The 21,680-nt window shown below is 47.6% G+C and overlaps 1 protein-coding gene across 2 annotated transcripts in view; it reads right to left on the bottom strand.

Annotated features, from left to right (window-relative positions):
- Positions 1-21,350, bottom strand: part of LOC143924400 (glutaminase kidney isoform, mitochondrial-like) — a 196,691-nt gene extending 175,341 nt beyond the window's left edge. The window contains exon 1 of one of the 2 annotated variants that reach the window (XM_077448698.1): positions 20,827-21,350. In XM_077448698.1, coding sequence (XP_077304824.1) covers positions 20,827-21,107 — 281 coding nt within the window. In that variant the 5' untranslated portion in view covers positions 21,108-21,350. The remainder of the gene's footprint in view (positions 1-20,826) is intronic. The other variant, XM_077448697.1, reaches the window with a different exon arrangement.
- Positions 21,351-21,680: the final 330 nt, after the last annotated feature.

Raw genomic sequence — 21,680 nt, 5'->3', positions numbered from 1 at the left:
AACAGCACAACCTGTGCAATGATAAAAGCAGAAGACCACCATAAGGGACGGAGTCCATGGGCTTTGGAAACAAGTTGATGCGCAAACATAGCTTGCTTTCAGCTCCATTCTGCTTGCATTTGTCATCAATTTGGGATGCTTCTGAGATGATTCACAGAGGATCCTGTGACTAATCAGACTCACCCATTCACAGATCATGTGACCGGCAGTCCAGAGAATGTTAACCCCCACAATGCCGAATGTTTAGCAGAAGGAAGAGCTCGGGGCAGCCCTAAAGTGGAGATTTCTACAGACTCCAGGAGCCTGGACAACGTGGGACATCCTTCATTACAGGTAATGCAACTAAAGCCTGTGATGAGGGAACAAGGGGCAGGACATAGCCTCACCACATGTCTATAGATGCAGGAAGCGCAGCTCAGGATCGAGCCTGCAGGTATGCCACAATAGGAAGCAGCCACGCCGCAACTGCGTGCAACACACCCGCTTGTGTGGTGGTAGTCCAGGCTCACAGGGCTGAAACAGACGAAGAGACAGCAATATGCCCCCCAGCTGCTTGTCAAACTCCCTTTGAAAAGCGATCCACTGAGAATCGCTTTTTTGAGTGATGGCAAGGGCTGCCACATGTCTAAATTCTCAAGCAAACAAAAGATTTCACTTACCGACCAGCCTGCAAAACTGTATGTGATCTCGCGTGACCAGGAGACGCAGAACAGGGACGAGTGTGTGTATAAACACACACTTCCCTGTTCTGACAGGAGTGACAGATCGTATGCTCCTATTATCTAGGAACCACGATCCTCTAGTCAGTCCCCTCCCCCTTCAGTTAGAATCACATCCCAGGGAACACAGTTAACCCCTTTACTGCCCCCTAGTGTTAACCCCTTCACCGCCAGTGACATTTTTACAGTAATCAATGCATTTGTAATCGCACTGATCGCTGTATTAATGCCAATGGTTCCACAAATGTGTCAAAATTGTCTGATGTGTCCACCATAATGTCGCAATCACGCAGATCACCGCCAGTACTAGTAAAAAAATAAATAAAAAATAATAAAAATGCTTTAAATCCCCTATTTTGTAGACACTATAACTTTTGCGCAAACCAATATATGCTTATTGCAAATTTTTAATTTACCAAAAATATATGTAGAAAAATACATACACGGCCTAAACTGAGGGAAAAAAAATAAATACATTTTGGGGGGGACATTATAGCAAAAAGTAAAAAAATAATGCTTTTTTTTTTTTTTTTTCAAAATTTTCACTCTTTTTTTTTTATAACAAACAATAAAAACTTCAGAGGCAATCAAATAACACTAAAAGAAAGCTCTATTTGTGGGGGGGAAAAATAAATAAAATACGTAAATTTTGTTTGGGTACAATGTCGCATGACCGCACAATTGTCAGTTAAAGCAGTGCCGAATCGCAAAGTGCTCTGGTCAGGAAAGGGGTAAATTCTTCCGGGGCTGAAGTGGTTAAAGGGATAATTAATCATCCCTTTCTTTTTTAGCTCTTTCAGAAGCGGATTTAAACATTTAACGAGTATGCAGCTTCCTTATCTTTTAATCCTTGCCAGTGTTCCAGTATGAGCTGGTGCCATGACCACCGCCCCACGTTTCTGGTTGGTTCCTTTCTCCTGCAGCATTCTCTGGAGCCACCTTTTTTTTTGCAGAGAATAGCATTGTGTCTCCCATACATGGTGTGCTTCAACAGATGGCTACATATCCGACATCAGGGTGTGAAGGGCACTGAATTGTGAACAGAGGTGGTTAAGCCCACATTCACACCGAGGGCTGGTTTGAAATCATGCGATTTCAGCTGATCTCTGACTTCAGGGGCGATTTGACAGATATCTGTGCAGGTTCATACACATATGTCTATTGAAATTGCCCCCGAAGTTGCCAAAAGTAGTGCAGAAACTAACCGATTCAGACGGTGCCACTGCTGGCAATAGGCTCCGATTTGCCATTCAATTTGACATGTCAAATCGGCTCGGGGTGAAAGTGGGCTTACAGATGAAAGACTAAAGCTGGCCATACAAATGTCTCTTTTTTGATCAGCCACAAACAAGGATGGAGGAATTCCACCCCGTGCCAGGAAACTGCATTATGACAATGACACCTGCTGACAGAATATAATGATCAGAGGCTGCAACCAGTGGTCGTCCCCAAAATTTTTTTGACATGTTCCCTTCACAAAAGTAAAATAAATAATTTACTTCCATTGAGCAGTGGAAGCCAAACATTGAAGCTTCGGGTATGGCCAACCTAAGTTAGGACATGTATATACAAGGCATACAATTGATTCCTCACATTAGAATTGTTGCCTGGAGTCCCCTTAAAACCCATTCCTGTGCTCTGACAACTGGCCCTACTATATATAAATAAAGTATATTTAAAGTTAACTTGCCTCTTTTTTCTATGTATGGATTGTGGAAGAGTTAGGCTTCATGCACACGAGACGCAGATGCAAACGCTGCTGGACACATGTTGAAACCGGCGTTTAGAAACGCGCGTTTTGCCGCGATTTAGCGGCGTTTTACCGCGTTTGCGTCTAGAAGCGTTTAGTTAAGCTAACATCATAGACCCTCCCCAGCTCAAAAATTTACTATTTCAGCAATTTTGTGAGACCAGAGTGAGTAGCAGCAGCTGTGAGAGCTGCAGTGTACTTGTATTTAGCGTGTCACTTGGCACGGCACCTGCCACAAGTTGTGGATTGTCCACTTGCCACGTGACTTGCCACATCACCTGCCACGTCACCTGCCACAAGTTTTGGATTGTCCACTTGCCACGTGACTTGCCACATCACCTGCCACGTGACTTGCCACGTCACCTGCCACAAGTTTTGGATTGTCCACTTGCCACATCACCTGCCACGTCACTTGCCACGAGATGTGAATTGTCCACTTTCCACGTCATCTGCCATGCCACCTGCCACAAGCTGTGGATTGTCCACTTGCCACGTCACCAGCCACATCACCTGCCACAAGTTGTGGATTGTCCACTTGCCACGTGACTTGCCACATCACCTGCCACAAGTTTTGGATTGTCCACTTGCCACGTCACCTGCCACAAGTTGTGGATTGTCCACTTGCCACGTCACCTGCCACAAGTTGTGGATTGTCCACTTGCCACGTCACTTGCCACGTCACCTGCCACAAGTTGGGGATTGTCCACATCACCTGCCACGTCACTTGCCACATCACCTGCCACAAGTTGTGGATTGTCCACTTGCCACGTCACTTGCCACATCACCTGCCACAAGATGTGGATTGTCCACTTTCCATGTCACCTGCCATGCCACCTGCCACAAGTTGTGGATTGTCCACTTGCCACGTCACCAGCCACATCACCTGCCACAAGTTGTGGATTTCCACTTGCCACGTGACTTGCCACATCACCTGCCACATCACTTGCCACGTCACTTGTCACAAGTTGTGGATTGTCCACTTTCCACATCAACTTGCCACCTGCCATGTCACTTGCCACAAGCTGTGGATTTTCCACTTGCCACGTCACCTGTCACGTCACTTGCCACGTCCCCTGCCACAAGTTTTGAATTGTCCACTTGCCACGTCACTTGCCACAAGATGTGGATTTTCCACTTGCCACGTCACCTGCCACGTCACTTGACACGTCACCTGCCACAAGTTTTGGATTGTCCACTTGCCACGTCACTTGCCACAAGATGTGGATTGTCCACTTGTCACATCACCTGTCACGTCACCTGCCACATCACCTGCCACAAGTTGTGGATTGTCCACTTGCCACGTCCCTTGCCACGTCCCCTGCCACGTCACCTGCCACAAGTGGATTGTCCACTTGCCACATCACCTGCCACAAGTTGTGGATTGTCCACTTGCCACGTCCCTTGCCACGTCCCCTGCCACAAGTGGATTGTCCACTTGCCACATCACCTGCCACAAGTTGTGGATTGTCCACTTGCCACGTCACCTGACACAAGTTGTGGATTGTCCACTCGCCACGTCACCTGACACAAGTTGTGGATTGTCCACTCGCCACGTCACTTGCCACATCCCCTGCCACAAGTGGATTGTCCACTTACCACGTCACTTGCCACGTCCCCTGCCACAAGTGGATTGTCCACTTGCCACGTCACCTGCCACAAGTTATGGATTGTCCACTTGCCACGTCACAAGCCAGTCACCTGCCACAAGTTGTTGATTTTCCACTTGCCACGTCACCTGCCAGGTCACTTGCCGCGTCACCTGCCAGGTCACTTGCCACGTCACCTGCCACAAGTTGTGGATTGTCCACTTTCCACGTCACTTGCCACTTCACCTGCCACGTCACTTGCCACAAGTTGTGGATTGTCCACTTGCAATTGTTTAAAATATTTTTCTAATGGTTTTTCATCATTTGCAATCATTTTTGAGATTTTTAATGTAAAAAAAAAAAAGGTCACCTTTAAAAACGCATATAAACGCAAACGCGGCTAAACGCGGTAGCGGCGTTTTGCGTCTGAAACGTGGAAATTTTTGCTTCTGAACGCATTTTTTTGCTTCTGGAAAAACGAGATTAAACGCAACTGCATAAAAACGGAAAAAAACGAGACTGTGCATGGACACATAGGATAACATTGAATGAGTTCAGGGGCAGTTGAAAAAACTGTCCAACTGCATCTGAACGCGCGTTTAACTGCGTCTCGTGTGCATGAGGCCTAAAAGCAGGACACCGGCCAAAAACTTTTTGTTGTGATCCTACCTTTACTGAATGTCAATCATCTTCTTGTTACCTCATTAGTTGCTCTGTAATAGCCTCTTGATTTTCAAACTAAACCATTAATCCTCAGAAGTTCTGTTTGTAAGACCGGTGGCTGCTATTCCTCCCATTCTCCCAGTGACCGGTCTTGGCAAAGCCCATTTGTAGTTATCTCCAGCAAGCAGGGACTTGTACTTCTGTCCCCGCTTGCTGTAGTGGGCAGGACAGAACTCACAGATCCCTGGGTCTGTACCAATGGGGGTGGAGTCCTCCTACATACAATCTACCCAGCCACTGTCAAAAACTGTACTGTTGCTCAGCTCCCCCCCCCCCCTCTCTCAGCTGACCATTGTGTCATTCCCCCTTGGCCACCTGTCACTGCAGCGGGAGATCTGTGCAGCTACCGGTGTTCAGGATGGAGAGCGGAGGGGAGGCTGGTACACATGTCAGGTTGACGAGGTCAGTGGAGGCTCACCAGTGCCCCCCTCGTCCGTGGAGGCTCACCAGTGCGCCCCCACCCCCCCCTCGTCCGTGGAGGCTCACCAGTGCGCCCCCCCTCATCCGTGGAGGCTCACCAGTGGCCATCAGTTATTACAGCAGAATACAGTGTGTAGGATATACAATTATGGGTCTGTGTCTATAGTTCGGTAGTAATAAAATAAAGCATGTAAGGGCAATTTGTTTATCTGCTGTTGTGGCTGGAGGGGGAGAGATGACATGTGAAGATTGCAGCCAGTAACAGAAGGCCTAGGAGGGAGAATTCAATATTTAATAAAAGTAAACTACATAGCATGAACATTGTGCACATGCATGCTTTACATTTATTAAACGGCCATCTGCCTGGGTGCTCAGCAGTGTGACCGAGAATGAGTGAGTGTGATTTATGTTGAAGTGGGCGAGTTCACATTTAACATGTACAGGCCTAGTGTACTCTCCCACATTCGCTGCAAATCACAAAAGGTTCATGGGAAATGTAGTTTCATTACAGTGTAGAGAGGAGAGGATATGATGTAATCCCTGCTGTAACACCTCCTCCTTGGCAGAATAGATGCTGCATCTTTTGAATTACAGAGATGACTTCCTGAAAATTCAGTTCGACTTGTCTCTTCAACTGTAAGGAATTTCACAAATAAACAAACTGGTTAGTTTAGGGGGGTTTATTAACGGGGGATTTTTTTGCAGATCCCAGAGTTCTGCTTTAAATCTCTGCCAGGGTTTTTATTGTCATCTGTAGCCCTGTGCCCATTGTCACCAGGAGAAAAAGTGATTGGAAACACACAAGGTTACCATTATCGATGGAAACTGGTGATCAGGAGACCTTCCAATAGGAACACCAGTTCAGGTGACAGCTACATTTGGAGAGATTTTCACATTTGCTGTTGTGTCTCCAAAAGAAGAAGTGAAGTAAAATCTCCCCAACATGACAAAGGGCAAAAACTCACAGAAACAAAAAAAAAAGCATTGGCTTAAAGTGGTTGTAAACCCTTACAACACACTTTGACCTACAGGTAAGCCTAGATTAAGGTTTAAGGTACACGGTTTAGGAGATATTTGCCGAAAGACAGGCACCACTGTCTATGGCGCAGGTGCACTGAGCGCGCCGCCAACGGCGATATGCCGCGCGTGGCGGCTCCTGTGCGCTTGCGCGGGAGTGACGGCTTCGCCGAATGACAGTGGCGGAGCAGCGAGACCCACCGAGAAGATGGATGCGCCGGACTACAGGGGACAGCAGTGACTTCGCTGGCTCCTGTGTCAGGTAAGCGACACATAATGGACTACTATGCGATGCTTAGTAGTCCATTAGGCTTTACCTTTGCAGGGAATGAAAGAGGAAGTAAACTCATCAGGGTTTACTTCCTCTTTAAGTCATACTTAAAGCGATTAAACCCATTCTTAGATGTGATGGCTGGTTAGTTTTCTTTTAGGCTTTCTATTTTTATCTGGTAATCCAGCCAGCAAGAGACTGTTTTTCACAGCACAAGCTCTCCAGCAGAATGTATCCGTTTACATTTATGAGACAAACCACTTAACACTGGCATGGGTGATTAAAACGATCATGTCCTGTACACACGGTCAGACTTTCAAAAGATGAAAACAGATTTTTCCCCGACGGATTTTGGCCCAAACTTGTCTAGCATACACACGGTCGCACAAAGTTGTCTGAAAATCCGATCGCTCTGAACGCGGTGACGTAAAACGCGTATGACAAGACTACAAACAGGCCAGTAGCCAATAACTTTCATCTCGTAATTTATTCTGAGCATGCGTGGCACTTGTTCCGTCGGAATGGTCTATACGATCGGAATTTACATTTTGTTGTCGGAAAATTTTAGATCCAGCTCTCAAACTTCGTCCGTTGGAAATTCCGATGGTGCGCACATACGATCGGATTTTCCGGCAACACGATCCGATCGCACATTTTCTGTCAGAAAGTCCGACCATGTGTACAGGGCATCAGATTTAATTTAATCTATTCATGTAAAAAGGTGCGTTATCTGATCACCAGGGACAGACAGAAGGAAAAAAGCCAAAGAGAAGAAAACTGATGCAGCCATCATATCGGATTGGTAAGGTGCAATATATTACATTTTAAGAAGGAGAAGAAGAAGGAGAAGGAGAAGAAGGAGGAGGAGGAGGAGGAGGAGGAGGAGGAGGAGGAGGAGGAGAAGGAGAAGGAGAAGGAGAAGGAGAAGGAGAAGGAGAAGGAGAAGGAGAAGGAGAAGGAGGAGAAGGAGAAGGAGAAGGAGGAGAAGGAGAAGGAGAAGAAGGAGAAGGAGGATTTTTCTGCCAAGGTTAATGGGCCAGTATCCAATATAAACTCCAATACCTCCGGCCACACGTCACCTACGAGAGTCTTATCTTTCAGGAATGAGAATCCACCTTTTGCTATTCTTCCTCCTAAATGGCAAATGCAACGTTAAGAACACAGCAGAGGAACGGCACACTTGTTGGACCCGTTACTAAAAGGGACATCAGCTGCTGTGCTAGAAAAATACACCATGGAGTGCATGCCCCTTTAAAAAAAGTATTGGGCAGCATTACAGGTCCAGTGTTGGACACAGAAGAAAAGGCAATTTTCCTACCACTTCTACTGATAATGAAAGATAAACACTTCTGTTCTAAAACAGGAAAAAGCTTTGTGAATATAACATTTTTCTATGGAAAAAGGATCAGGCTTTTTGGCATGTTTAAAGTGGCTAACAGCTCAGCGTGGGATCCAGTCGGAGCGGGTCACGTCAGCTTCCAAAAATCTATGTATACTCATTTTTTCTTCACAGGGATAGAGAGAGGTCAGTGTTAGATCCCTGGTGTCTATAGATGAAGGGATTTTAGTTTTTGCATGGACTTCCACTTTAAAGCGGGAGTCCGCCGGGAGTTCGGCCGTTTTTTTTTTTTTTAAAGCCAGCAGCTACAAATACTGCAGCTGCTGACTTTTAAAATAGTGACACTTACCCGCCCAGCGCGCCCGCGATGTCGGCACCCGAAGCCGATCTCTCGATCGTCTCTCGGGTGCTGCTCCAGCCATCTTGGGTATGGGAATCAGGAAGTGGAGCCTTTCGGCTTCATTTCCCGGTTCCCTACTGCGCATGCGCGAGTCGCGCTGCACAATAAGGATGGTCCCCGCTGTCTCTGGGATCTGTGTGTTTCCCAGCAGGCAGCGGGGGACTTTCGGAAAGGGGCGTAGATTCTGCAGAAAGGGGCGTACCTTCTGCAGAATCTACGCCAGAAGTGGGTGCAGATACCTGTACTGTACAGGTACCTGCACCCCCCCTCCCCCCTGAAAGGTGCCAATTGTGGCGCCGGAGGGGGGGGGGGGGGAGGATTCCAATGAGCGGAAGGTCCACTTTAGGGTGGACCTCCGCTTTAAGGCCAAAGCAAGCCATAGATTTTATTCTTTCCTTCAACCACAGGAGGAAGAAAAGAAAATCGCCAAATTCTCCCCATCAACACAGTCAGTGCTCTGACGTCAGGAAGCCTTAACAGCCAGCAGAACACAATGAATACTACTAGCGGCTACAGCCGCTGGAAGAAATTGCATGTAAAAAAAAATCTAACAGGCTGGTTGTACCTAAGTCGATCGATGGATCAACTTCAGTACAACCAGCCTGCCCATAGATGGATCGAATCTTGGCCGGTCCCTCCTAAAGTCAAAAATCTGAGGTGGAAAAAAAAAATAGTGCATATCCTAGTGCAAATAGCCTGATCTATGTGGTGAGTTGCTTTAGAAAGGGCTGCCCAGGCCAGCTCAAGCCATCATGGTATAAATAGATACTGTGTAAAAGGTTCATGCAGGGCTTCTACCACACCCTATCTGACCCATTTCCCCACTCCCACCACCCGTCAGCTGCAAAGGCAGTAGATGGGGGTGTTCACACGCCGGGTCATGTGCCACAGTACCACATGTGAACCATTCACCTGAATAGGATCGCACTGCTACTGCCCCACGGCCACAAAACATTGCAGCTAAAATTATACCCGCTATCTCACTTGGCAGGCAGAACCACCTACCAACTGCAACCCATTCAACTGCATGCAATGCAGTAGTGTGGGTTTTTAGGGGTTAAAACAAGCAATGACTTTAACATAACTCCTAACCACCTGAAAAGCAATCCACTGCTGATCATTCTTCAGAGGAACACCACTTGTATAAAAAAAAGCTGTGCAGACCACTCCCAGGTACATGCCTGGTACTCACTTACCTGTAATTTATTGGCTCAATCACCATCCCTGTTGTCCTGATGCGCAGACAAGGCAATTTGCCTGTCCTTATGTGTTATTGTTTCAATTCACATAGTGTAGTGCATTGTTACACACGACACCACATTGCAACATGCTGAACAAAGTTCAATAAAATGTAATTTTGTTGGGGAAAAAAAAAAAAGTTAAATAGTGTGATAGGTTTTTAAAACACTTATAGCAGCGGAGCTACAGAATACACATCAGCAGGAGCACATGACTAATGTAACCCAGATGTCCCCAACCTTCTTTATACTGCTCAACCACTCATACTACACCATCCCCCTTACCATTATCTAAATTAACGAGACCACACCTGAATTTGGAGTATAAACGGCCATAGCAGCCTTTTAACAAAATATTAATATTTCAAAACATTTAACATACAAACACCTGAAAACAACAACTATCAATCACTTAGTCTGTTGGTCTTTGACAGCACTCCGAACCAACACATTCCACCACTACACTTGGGACCTTTTTCCACGATAGGTCTCCAGCTATACCACACCAGCTCGGAGACAACCCCCTTACCGCAGTGCAACAATTATCGTATTCCAGCTAACCGTTCTAACTGGAATACATCAGAGGGGCACATACTACCGATGAGTCCACAACACTTCCATCTCGTAGGTTTTTCTGACACCATCAAAGACCAAACACCATCACAGCCCGCAAGGATAACACTTCACCCTGAAGGGGCCCTCCACACCCACAGGGCCCATTGAATCCCATCCTGTAGACCCAGTGCCCATAAATCAATCCCCACTGCAGACAGGTGAACCCCATCTCCTCAGAGGTACAGGCCAGTATTGGATTCCAACTCCATGTGGCAGATGACCATGCCCCCATTCCGAGTAATAAATCTTCCCACCACCTTGTTCACCTTTATGCAAGCCTTATTGAGCCTTGACACTGACCGTGCCAGGTGCAAAGTTTTCCAAGCAACAATGTCAGACCACAACACCAGCATGTCAGGAAAGGCCGTGCGGAGATGTCAGACTTGACATCCAGAATTAGCTCTCGAATAGACCAAACCCCCAAATCATTCCCGTCAACATGAAGTACGAAAATGTCAGATGGTCGGTCCAGACATGCAAACCGATGCACCTCCAGCACGACACTACTCCACATCATCCCAGGTATCCCTAACCAGCGAATACATGCCTCCCACCTAGAAATCCCCAGCTGCCTGCCATCTAGTCTAACGTCTGCTTGCCTGCCCCCCCCCCCAAAAAAAAACCCACAAATACACAACATATGAATGGCCCGTAATTCAGACGAGGTGTAGGTGCACTCCATCTGAAAGAAAAGAACGAACAAACACCACTTGATAGCACCAATACAAAACACTAAACACTCACCACAAATGAAAAAAACACATAATGACATACACACCACTACTATATCTCTCTCTCCTTCAACAGCTAATCCACCAACAACTGCGGGCGAATGCAAGTACGGAACCTGTTGGATTCCCAGCTACCAATCCGTTTTACGGCCGCCTCATCGGCTGGCCCAATGCAGAAGGAGTGCAAGGTGTATCGTGTGTGATCCAAACTGGCTGCCTTTTCCAGAAAACTGACACAAACTGAAATTTTAATAAAGGAGACCCATCTCCATGTAAAAAGAACGGCCCTTCCCTGACTGGGCGAACTTCCAAGAACTCCCTTACTGCCCCCACAGGGCAAACTGGGGAACCCGGCAGGGGAAAAAGCTGCACCCTTACCCCCTTGGTCCTTCTTTGACCTGTGCAGCAATAACAGAACCCTGTTGTCACTACAAATCACGTCCTGTGCCATAAACCCACCCGCAACCCTCTTAGACCAATTCCCCAATCCAAAATGCACCAAAAAAGGCTAAAGAAAACGCTGCCTTAAATAGGGAGACCTCGTAATTCGATGCACACAAAGACCCCGGTTGACCAAAAATGGCCTGCAGAATATCAAAGGATATGGGCCGCCTAGTATCCTTGCGCCTGTGTAGCTTCCGATACCCCTCAACTCCCTGTCAGACCCAAAAATCCTTTGTCAAATCCGCCATGCCCCGTAGTTTGAAGAAAAAGGCCAAGCCAGCTAGTTTCCGCTTGATGGCAGATACTGACTCATCTAGCTCCATGTTCTTGGAAATTAAATAAAGAACCAGCAGCCCCACATCTGGACTATCCTGCTCCACCCCGGCTTGCCGAACCATTCCTGCCATACTTTTGCATAGGCCACCCACGTGAACTCACTCACCGACCATCTGATCCATCCAGCGGCACCTGCAAAGCAATCTCCTATAGCCATCTGGGACAAGGAATCCCTTCCTTCTCTGCCGGCCGGAGCCAGTTCTCTGAACCTGTCCCACTGAAACCAAGATAAGGAGTCAGCCAAAGTATTGTCAACGCCCAGAAGGTGGGCATATAGAAAAATGATCAACTGCACGCAACGTAGCACCATGTGGCGCAGCAGCTGTATTACTGGTTGTGACGACGCCTAGATGTGGTCAATGACCACTCCCATGTTGTCACAGTTCATGCGTATCTTCAATTTCCGACAAGACTCACCCCCATAGCTCCATAGCCAGCACCACAGGAAAAAGTTCCAGGAGCACCAGTTTACGAAGAAGAGTGGCCAGTTCTGTGCTCCAATGACCCTGATAGAAGGCCCTATAGCCAGTAGACCTGGCCGCATCTGTAAACAGCTCCAAGTCAAAGTTACTCACCGGGCTGGACATCCAGAGCGATCAACCGTTAAAACACCCCAACACCCCCACCCCTGAAAAAGCGACTCCGGGCCCGAGCCGAGGACAGACGGACGGCCCTGCGCTTCCGGAACTGCTTGTCATACCTTAACCAGGCCGATCCCCCATAGACCCAGTGAGCCTCTCCAATGGCATCCATGTAACAAAACAGAGCTGAACAATGTTCAGGCTCTTCTCCCGTATAACGCTCGCCATAATGGAAAACTCCTGCAACCAGTTAGCGAACGTCTACGGAATCCATCTGTACCTCCACTTCTCCTCATCCGAGTCATCAGGCTTGATCCTATGCAATAACATTTTTCTAGGGGTAGTAAGGAGAAGATACATACCCACCCTTGCAATTTTTTCCCGTACTTCTGGTTTCAAAAGGTGCCCCCAATGGCCCTTCAAAGCACACGTACACCTTACATTTTGCTGAATCAACAATCCTAACCACATCCGTCCTGACTGTGATCTCCTGCAATGCTCCTGCTTTTTCCCCAGCCTTTGTACTCACCAACACCACGGCTGGGGGTGTTGCAGTAAGCTCCGTATGGGCAGGTGGGACACACCCGTGACCTGGGTGGGGGGCCCCCCCGTTCGACCCAGTCCCCCCACCATCCGCATTAGCCCCATAAACTGATTGGACCCACAGTGATACCTGCAGGGGTTGGCCTCCTTTCCCCCCCGCAAATCGCTGCACCAAATCCTGCAGACCCCCCAGCAAGTCTTGCAGCTGCGCCTCTGTCCCAGAATTGGTAGACGGAGTGCCCGCCACCTGTGGGCCAGCCGCCGCAGAGGACTGTGGCTTGGCTCTAGCAGTCACTGCAGCACCCCCATCCACTACACCCGACAACCCACACAGTGCAGCATTCAATGAAGAATTAGATAAAGCAGAGGACTTACCGGGCTGACCAGGAATGCCTCAACAGCCGCCGCTTCAGAATCCATCGGTGTCATGCTACTCCTCCGAGCATAACAGCTTGCCCTCCAACCGCACTTTCATGAGCCTTTTAATCTGGCATCTGCAGCATCTCAGGCGAGGCGAGCCTGGAGGCTGCGGATCCCTGCCGCTGTTGGCCCTGCCCACCAGAACTGGATCTGCCCACCGCTGCGCATGCCTCCTCGAGTTGGGCCCTGGCCAACCGTTCCCGAACCATTTGCCACCTCTCTGCCCTCTGTCCCTCACCGCTGGAGGGTACGTCAGAACAGTGGAGCCGTTGGCCACGTCTGGTAACTGCTCTTCTCCCTCACCGAGACTCCACCCGCGCAGGCACTGCTGAGGGGGAGGATGCGCTGGCTCCTGACCTGTGCGACAAGCGGGCATGGAACAATGGTGGCCCGTAGCCCCGCCCACCAAGCTCCGCTGATAGCGAGGATTCCTACCAGGACCCCCACCGGTGGAAGCCGATGGGCGCTCCTCCAGTGGGCCCGACAGGTCCCGTGGGGGGCTCCTGACAAGGAGCAAAGCTCTGAGGGAGGGTCCCAGTGAAAAATGCTCTGGAGACCAAAACCTCAGAGCCCATGGAGACACCTGACACCCTGCTGCTGACCCCGATGCTTGGTCCTGGAGCAGGGAGGACACTTAGCTGTGAAGCCACTCCTGTCCCCTGGTCATGGCAGCCGCCCTCTGCTGAGCCAGGATGAGGTCAATGTCGGCCATGGTGAGGAAAACCAGCAGCGTGGAAACTGCCTCCCCCTTTCTGCCCCAGCTTTTGCTGCCCAGAAGTTCCGCCTTCCCCTTAAACAAACAACGTCCCTCCCACTCTGATCATATACCAATCCATACCATCCCCTTCCTTGCAAACTTCCCTGCTTTTAACCCATTGTTGTCTCCCCTTTACACACTGTCATGCCTGGCCCTGCACTATTATCTCAAGTCGGGCCTCACTATATAAAACATAACGTATGTACCAGTGTGAATGTAGGTTTACAGTAAAAAAAAGGATACATTGCTACACTACTTAAAAATCAATTTAGAGGAAGGGAGGTTCCACTGATTAAGCCGCTTGCCTCTCTGAAGATGGATTTCTGTGGCCTTAGGCTCTCATATAACAATAGTACTTCAACGTGCTTAGGATCTCAATATTCCAATATGTCATTGCTCAGAAAGGACAACTTTATGATCACTCCCTGTCTATATGTTATCATAAGGAGGAATTTATTGATGCGTAAAACAGGTATGCCTGAACACACACACACAAAACGAAGGTGAAAGGCAATGCATTTATGTGACATTTATTGCATTGTATATTGCTTGCTATATGGTAATATTGTATAGTGTCAGCCTCCTGGGCCTGTTCTACCCAATCTCTTTCTCAATACAACCCTCCTCTAAAATATAACTTGGTGCCCACAGAAACATTACATTCACAATGTAATAGCCTTGGTCCATTTCACTTATCCTTGGCAGCTTTTAAAGTGACCTGGTCACCAATATAACAGTAGAACGTAAGCAGTAACCTGAAAAGAAGGGGTTAAATGAAAATCTATGTATGATGCTGCCTGTGCAACTAAATGCCAGTTTGTTGCTGAGGAATCATCCCTTAAAATCTGTTGGGAAGCTTACAAGTCCAGCTTTCAGCTCTAACTGGCTCCCCCGGCTGACCTCCAGCCATTATAGGACGCCGTAGTGATGGAGGAGTTGGCAGGAGGAACAAGCGAGAGCTGTGGGGCTCCTGGAAGATTGTGATGTGTTGGAGGCTCATTCAAAGTGAACGTATCTGCTTAATATAACACATTATTAAGCTGCAAAGCTCTACATCTGGCCTTAAAGCTCAACAGCACTTTTGTGAGTAACCCGGCACTTCGGATTCCTATAAGTCTCTGTTTTCAAATATTCACAAATAGCTAAATCGTTTTGCTGAATCCTATTAACGTCACCTGCATATGTGAGGGTGCCTACAAAGCATGCCCCTTCTGGAGGGATGTGAAGACAGATTTGGGCAACACTGGGGTCAATCATTGCTCATTTACTGGTTCAGAATAGAACACCAAACAAAACTGAAACTTACTAACCTCTAGATCCATGAAAAATGACTGCTAATGCCCAACTGAAATAGATATTCCAGGAAATTATCTAAGCTTCCTGCACATTATAATGGCACAGGAAACTGTGTGACATCAACAGTGCAGAAATACCCGTTTCAGGCTGTGCCAACCATGCCAGTTTCTTTTTCAGAGGGAACTAGAAAATGGCCCGGGTGGGCACCCGGTTAACTAGGAGACAACAGCCGCCTTCAGTAGAGAAGAACTGCAGTAGATCTCCGCCAGGTTGAAAGCAACGTACAGGATGTGAACTGTCTGCAGACAGCTTGCATCCCTTTCTATGCCCATGCAGCTATTACACTGCATTAGCAGAGTCTGCAGAGCCCTGCTCCTCCCTTTCAATAGCAGCAGAGCAGAGGGGAGAGGAAAAGGATTGGAGCATGCAGCTCCGGATGTACTGTGCTGTGTCTGTTACAAACACAGCACAGACCAGGGAGAAAATCACTCCTAATGAACAAAATGGCTTGTGCCTCTTGGTAATTAGGTGTAGGACCTGCTTTGCCTACTCAGCTTAGAAGAGGGGTGCAGTAATATAGCTTGTGGTACTCTTTGTTAATTATTTGAATTAGATAAGACATTGTACTAATAATTTTCTTTTAGTTCACTTTAATAAATCTCCTCTTATGCAATGTATGAAAGTGCAATAATCACATATACAATCAGACAGGCTGAATGTACCCAAGTTGATCAATCGAACAACTTGGGTACATTCAGCCTGACCATACATGGATTGAATTATCTATGGCCAGGTTTACTGACCACTGAAACAAGATAATGTTATTCCCTTTACTTATCAGTGGTTATAATGTTATGGCTCATCAGTGTATGTAGGATCACTGTGTTAGAATGGAACTAAAAACTTACCTCCATCGGTCCTGTCCCTCACTGATGATGGTATCTTTTTGGATGCCAGTCTTCGGCCATCTTCATTTCCATGCACTGGACCTTGTATGTCGCCTCAACAATAAATAGCCTGCCTGCAGTTTGTCACAGCAGAAACTATTAGCTCTGCATTAAAGCTCACCCCTGGGCCGATAGAGATATATATCTATTATATACACACACAAAAGGTATTGGGACTCCTGCCTTTACATGCACATGAACTTTAATGGTATCCCAGTCTAAGCCCGTAGGGTTCACTATTGAGTCGGCCCATCCTTTGCAGCTATGAAAGCTTCAACTCTTCCGGAAAGGCTGTCCACAAGCTTTAGGAGTGTGTCTATGGGAATATTTGACCATTCTTCCAGAAACACATTTGTGAGGTCAGGCACTAAGGTTGGACGAGAAGGCCTGGGCTTGCAGTCTCCACTCTAATTCATCCCAAATGTGTTCTATCAGGTTGAGGTGAGGACTCTGAAGGTCAGTCAAGTTCCTTCACCCCAAACTCGCTCATCCATGTCTTTATGGACCTTGCCTTGTGCACTGGTCCAAATCAGTTGGTGGGGGGGGGTGGGGTGTATTATGGTGTGGGGTTGTTTTTCCCAAGGGTTGGGCCCTTAGTTTGAGTGAAAGAAACTCTTAAGGCGTCAGCATACCAAGTCATTTTGTACACATTTCATGCTCCCAACTTTGTGGGAACAGTTTGGAGATGGCTGTTTCAGCATGACTGCGCACCAGTGCACAAAGCAAGGTCCAAAAAGACATGGATGAGTTTAGGGTGGAGGAACTTGACTGGCCTGCACAGAGATGAGAGGACACCTTTGGAAAGAATTAGAGTGGAGACTGCGAGCCAGGCCTGCGCGTCCAAGATCAGTGCCTGACCTCACAAATGCTCTTCAGAAGAATGGTCAAACATACCCCTAAACCTTGTGGACAGCCTTCCCAGAAGAGTTGAATCGGTTATAGCTGCAAAGGGTGGGCCAACTCAATATTGAACCCTACGGACTAAGACGCCATTAAAGCTTGTGCGTGTAAAGGCAGGTGTCCCAAGTATATATGCCTATGGTGGGCCTTTAACCACTTCAGACCCGAAAGGTTTTACCCACTTCCTGACCAGACCATTTTTTGCGATACGGCACTGCGTCGCTTTAACTGACAAATTACACAAATAAAATGTATGTCCTTTTTTCCCCCACAAATAGAGCTTTTTCTTTTTTTTTTGGCGCTATAAAAAAAAAAAAAAATCAAATCAATATTTTTTACGTTCTGCTACAACACATCCAAAAAAATAAAAAGATAAATGTAAAAAAACAAAAAATGTCTTCATCAATTCAGGCCAATATGTATTCTGCTACATATTTTTGGTAACAAAAATCCCAATAAGCGTATATTGATTGGCTTGCGCACAAGTTATTGCGTCTACAAACTACTAAACTAGATTTAGGGACTTATTTTTTTACTGGTAATGGCGGCAATCTGCAATTTTTAGCAGCACTGCGACATCTTATACTAAGTGACACTTTTTGGGTACCAGTGACACCAATACAGCAATCAATGCTTAAAAAAAAAAAAAAAGTGATCAAGGGGTTAAATGTGTTCCCTGGGAGGTGTTTCTAACTGTGGGGGGAGTGGATTTACTGGAGGAAAATAGATTGAGAGATCGGGTTTCAGCTAAGCTAAATCACACTTTTCCTCCTTGACAGATCAGCGTGCTTTGTTTACAATGGCACACCACTGATCAGTCTCCTGTGAACGATCGGCAGGTTGCGGCAGCCAACAAGACCACCGGACCTGCTGACTGGCTCCCCGTGTCCAATCACAGCGGAATCAGGGTGTGCGTGCCCCCTAAAGGTACATTTTTTTAAGCCGATCCAGTCTCCAGCGGTGGAAGCTCTGCAGAGGACACAGTCGACAACGACTGTGAAATGAATGGGGAGTGACATCACCCATAGAATTACTATGGGGCTTCCATTGTTGGCTGTGTCCTCTGCACCCACCTCCACAGCAAAGCTGCAGCTGACAACTCAGCGTGGGATCAGCTTCAAAAAAAAAAAAAAAAGTTATGTATTTCTTCATTACAGGGCTAGATAGGTTATAGATTGTAGATGCAGGGATTATAGTGTTAGGGGGGACTTCTACTTTTATTGCATAGATCTGGCTGATAAAAAAAACAAAAAAAAAAAAAACACACACACAACAACTTCTAAATGTATAAACAGTTTAGGGCTTCTTTTGCACAAGGCAGACTCCATTTTGATCAACAAGGCATCTATCTGCCAATCAGAGCAGCCAAAGATACAGCCCACTCTCCTCTATGGCTGGTTTTATACAGACTCCACTGTCCATAGGAGTTAATGGACCGTCCAATCAGGCGGACCTGATTGGAATGGCTGTGTAAAAGGGGCCCAACAAGTGTTTCTCGTCTTCCATAGACAAAACAAGCTACCAACCATTGCAGTGCAGGTGCAGCCCCACTACAAGGGATCACTTTTCCTGGAGTTGGGCTTTGACCACTTCCTGCCCGGCCTATAGTAGAATGACAGTCGGACGGTGGTTTCGTTTTCCTGACTGGACGTTATTTGCTGTCCTTCAGAATAAAATGCCGAAGGCACACAGCACGGCGATCAGTCTGACACACCGCATCTCCCATCGTGGTATGGAGCCTCTGACAGAGGCTTCTTACCACATGATCAGCTGTGGCCAATCACAGCTGATCAAAGCAGGAACCATGAAGTGCCGGTAAACGACTTTCCTTGGTTCGCGCTGACAGGGAGAGCCGATTGGCGGCTCTCCCTGTCATTGGGGGAGGGGTCTGCTCTGATAATCAACACATTGATTATCAGCAGAGCCCCCATGAGAGATGCAGATCAGCTGCCAATCAGTGCCCACACAAGTGCCAGTGCTCCATCAACGCCTGTCAGTACCCTTCAGATGCCAATCAGTAATGCCTGTCAGTACTACGTCATCAGTGCTGCCTATCCAGTGCCATCAGTGCCCATCAATTCTACATATTGATGTCTCATCAGTGCCAACTCATCGGTACAGCCTTATCAGTGCCTGTCAGTAAAGGAGAAATTTTTTTATAACAGAAACAAACAAAATTTTTGTTGTTTTTTCAAAGATTTCGGTCTTTTTTAGTTTGTTTAGCAAAAAAAATTTAATAGATTTAATACCACCAAAGGAAAGCTCTATTTGTGGGAAGAAAATTCTAAAAACGTTGTTCGGATATAGTGTAGTATGACCGCGCAATTTTCATTCAAAATGCGAAAGGGCTGAAAATTGTGCTGGGCAGGAAGGGGGGAAAGTGCCCAGTGTTGAAGTGGTTCTAAATTCTCAACGTTTTTACCTTCATGTATTCTACGCATGAAGGTGAAAAAGCCTTCTGTATGAAGCAACCCTCCTAATACTTACCTGAGCCCCACTGCGATCCAGCGAAGTGCACGAGAGTCTCAGCACTCTAGGGATTCTATGTGTGAAAGGACACGAAGAGCAGCAGCTCAGGAGTGAGCCTGCTTGGGTGCCCCCCATAGCACTCGGCAAGACAGAGAGGCCTGGAGCGCTGGTGGGGGACCCGAGAAGAGAAGGATCTGGGCTGCTCTGTGCAAAACCACTGCAGAGAGCAGGTGAGTATAACAGGTTTGTTTGTTTTAAGGTTGTTCATGCCACAAAAAACACACTCCAGTTCCATTCCCGCTGCATTCCAGATGCCCTCTTTTCCCTGGGGTTCAGTGCATTTTACTGCATTCTAGTACAGTCCAGTGCAGGAAGAAAAATGCATGTTCTACTTTTTTTCTGGAACTGGAAAGCACTGAAACTGACTGCACTGGTGTAAACTTTGCCATTGGAAGCCATATAACCTACTTTCCATGCGTTTTCTGTTTTATCTACAGAAAAAAGGCACTGGACTGCATGTGGAGTGAACTGGCCCTAAAAGCATTTGTTACCCCCAACATTTCACATTTCCAATTAGTGCCTGCTGTACCGTGTACTTGCACAAAAAGTATCCTGTTCTCTTTGTATTGCTTCTTTTATATGAAATTCCTGGTGTTCCTGCCAGTTCCTCTGCCTTCTTACTAAAAACTGACCACACTATGCAGGAGAACACACCGTGCTCAGTTCTCTAGCTATGCTGGTAACTCAGCGTACCCTTTTCCAATCGTCAGACTTGTCCTGACACCCTCCATTTACTGGGAAGACTAGTGTGCTGCCGATTCTCCTCCCGCCAGCTCTTATGCAGCTGAGAACAGAGGGAATGTGATCACTTACAGAAAGAAATAAAAAGAGGAAGGGGGGGGGGGGGGGAGAATGCATTCATATTGTTTCTTTTTACGATACACTGATATTTTACCTTTCATTTCTATTTTAGGATGAATAAATGGTTTTAAAAAAAGTGATCGTTTACAATAACTTTAACCTTATTTTTGCAGATTTGAAAAAGTTTGCCTAGAGTTCCGCTTTAAAGAGTCTGGACACACTTCCTATGATAACGGTCCATCTGGGAATACAATTCCCCATGATGATTGTCTATGAGGATGATCAGCGTGTGGCAGGGAATGGAGAGCCTCCTGAGCTGTCAGATGAGCCTTGGTCGAGTCCAATGTGATGGGGGGGATGGGGGAGGACAGGAGCAGGCGACGTGCTACCCCCCCATCCCTCGGCGGAGAGCCCGAGTGACGTCACGGCACACCCATCACCCCCCACACGTCCCCCTACTTACTTGTCCTCCTTGGTAGCCTTGGCCGGCTCTGCTTCCTCCGGAGCGCCCTTCTTCTCCGCCCCAGGCTCGGCCGACTCGTCAGACTTGGAGCAGAATAGCCGGCTGGGGAGTCTCCTCATAGCGGGCACCCAGAGCCTGTAGGCGCCGCTCCCTCGCCGGTCCTCTCCGGAGGGACATGGGACGGCTGTAGTGCGGAGAGCGGCAGAGCTGAGGGTGAGAGGCCTCCTGGAGGTTGTCCGGAGCAGATCTCTGAGCAGAACCGAGCCACCCGCACGGATCATCGTCACCACAGTGATAGACCGTCTCCCGTACCAAGCTCTAGTAATCGTCGCTGCCTTGTCCTTAGCGCCTTCTCATTGGTAGCTGTGTCCGCGGACAGGCTCGGGATTGGTGGGCTGTGTGACGGGAGAAGGGATGAGGAGCGGGCTGGGCTGGTTCTTTTCTCTATAAAGTTTCAGCACGATGGAGCGCGCTGCTTCCTGCCCGGGGATGATGCTGTCAGAACCATCCAAGCTGCGTGCGCGCTCCTGTGCGCGTCCCCGGGGCCAATCGGTGTACTGGGCATGCGCTGATCACCGCCAGACAGACAGTACACACGCCACCATCCAGACTATGAATGTCATCGTGTGCTAAGACACATTTCCTCTGTCACATCTCTCTGTCCTAGAACTGTCAGCGCTGATCTAGGACTGCACGTGTCATGAGAGCCATAGTCCGTAATGTGTATGTGTGCTGACAGTTCATCATGGGCCACCCACACATACATGGACATTTCATGCTGGATCACCCACACATACATGGACATTTCATGCTGGATCACCCACACATACATGGACATTTCATGCTGGATCACC

This window comes from Lithobates pipiens, unplaced genomic scaffold (assembly GCF_037356315.1).
Source record: "Lithobates pipiens isolate NorthernLeopardFrog02 unplaced genomic scaffold, aLitPip1_a1.2 Scaffold_22, whole genome shotgun sequence".
NCBI classification, from domain to species: domain Eukaryota; kingdom Metazoa; phylum Chordata; class Amphibia; order Anura; family Ranidae; genus Lithobates; species Lithobates pipiens.
This window is presented reverse-complemented; position numbering and strand designations above follow the sequence as displayed.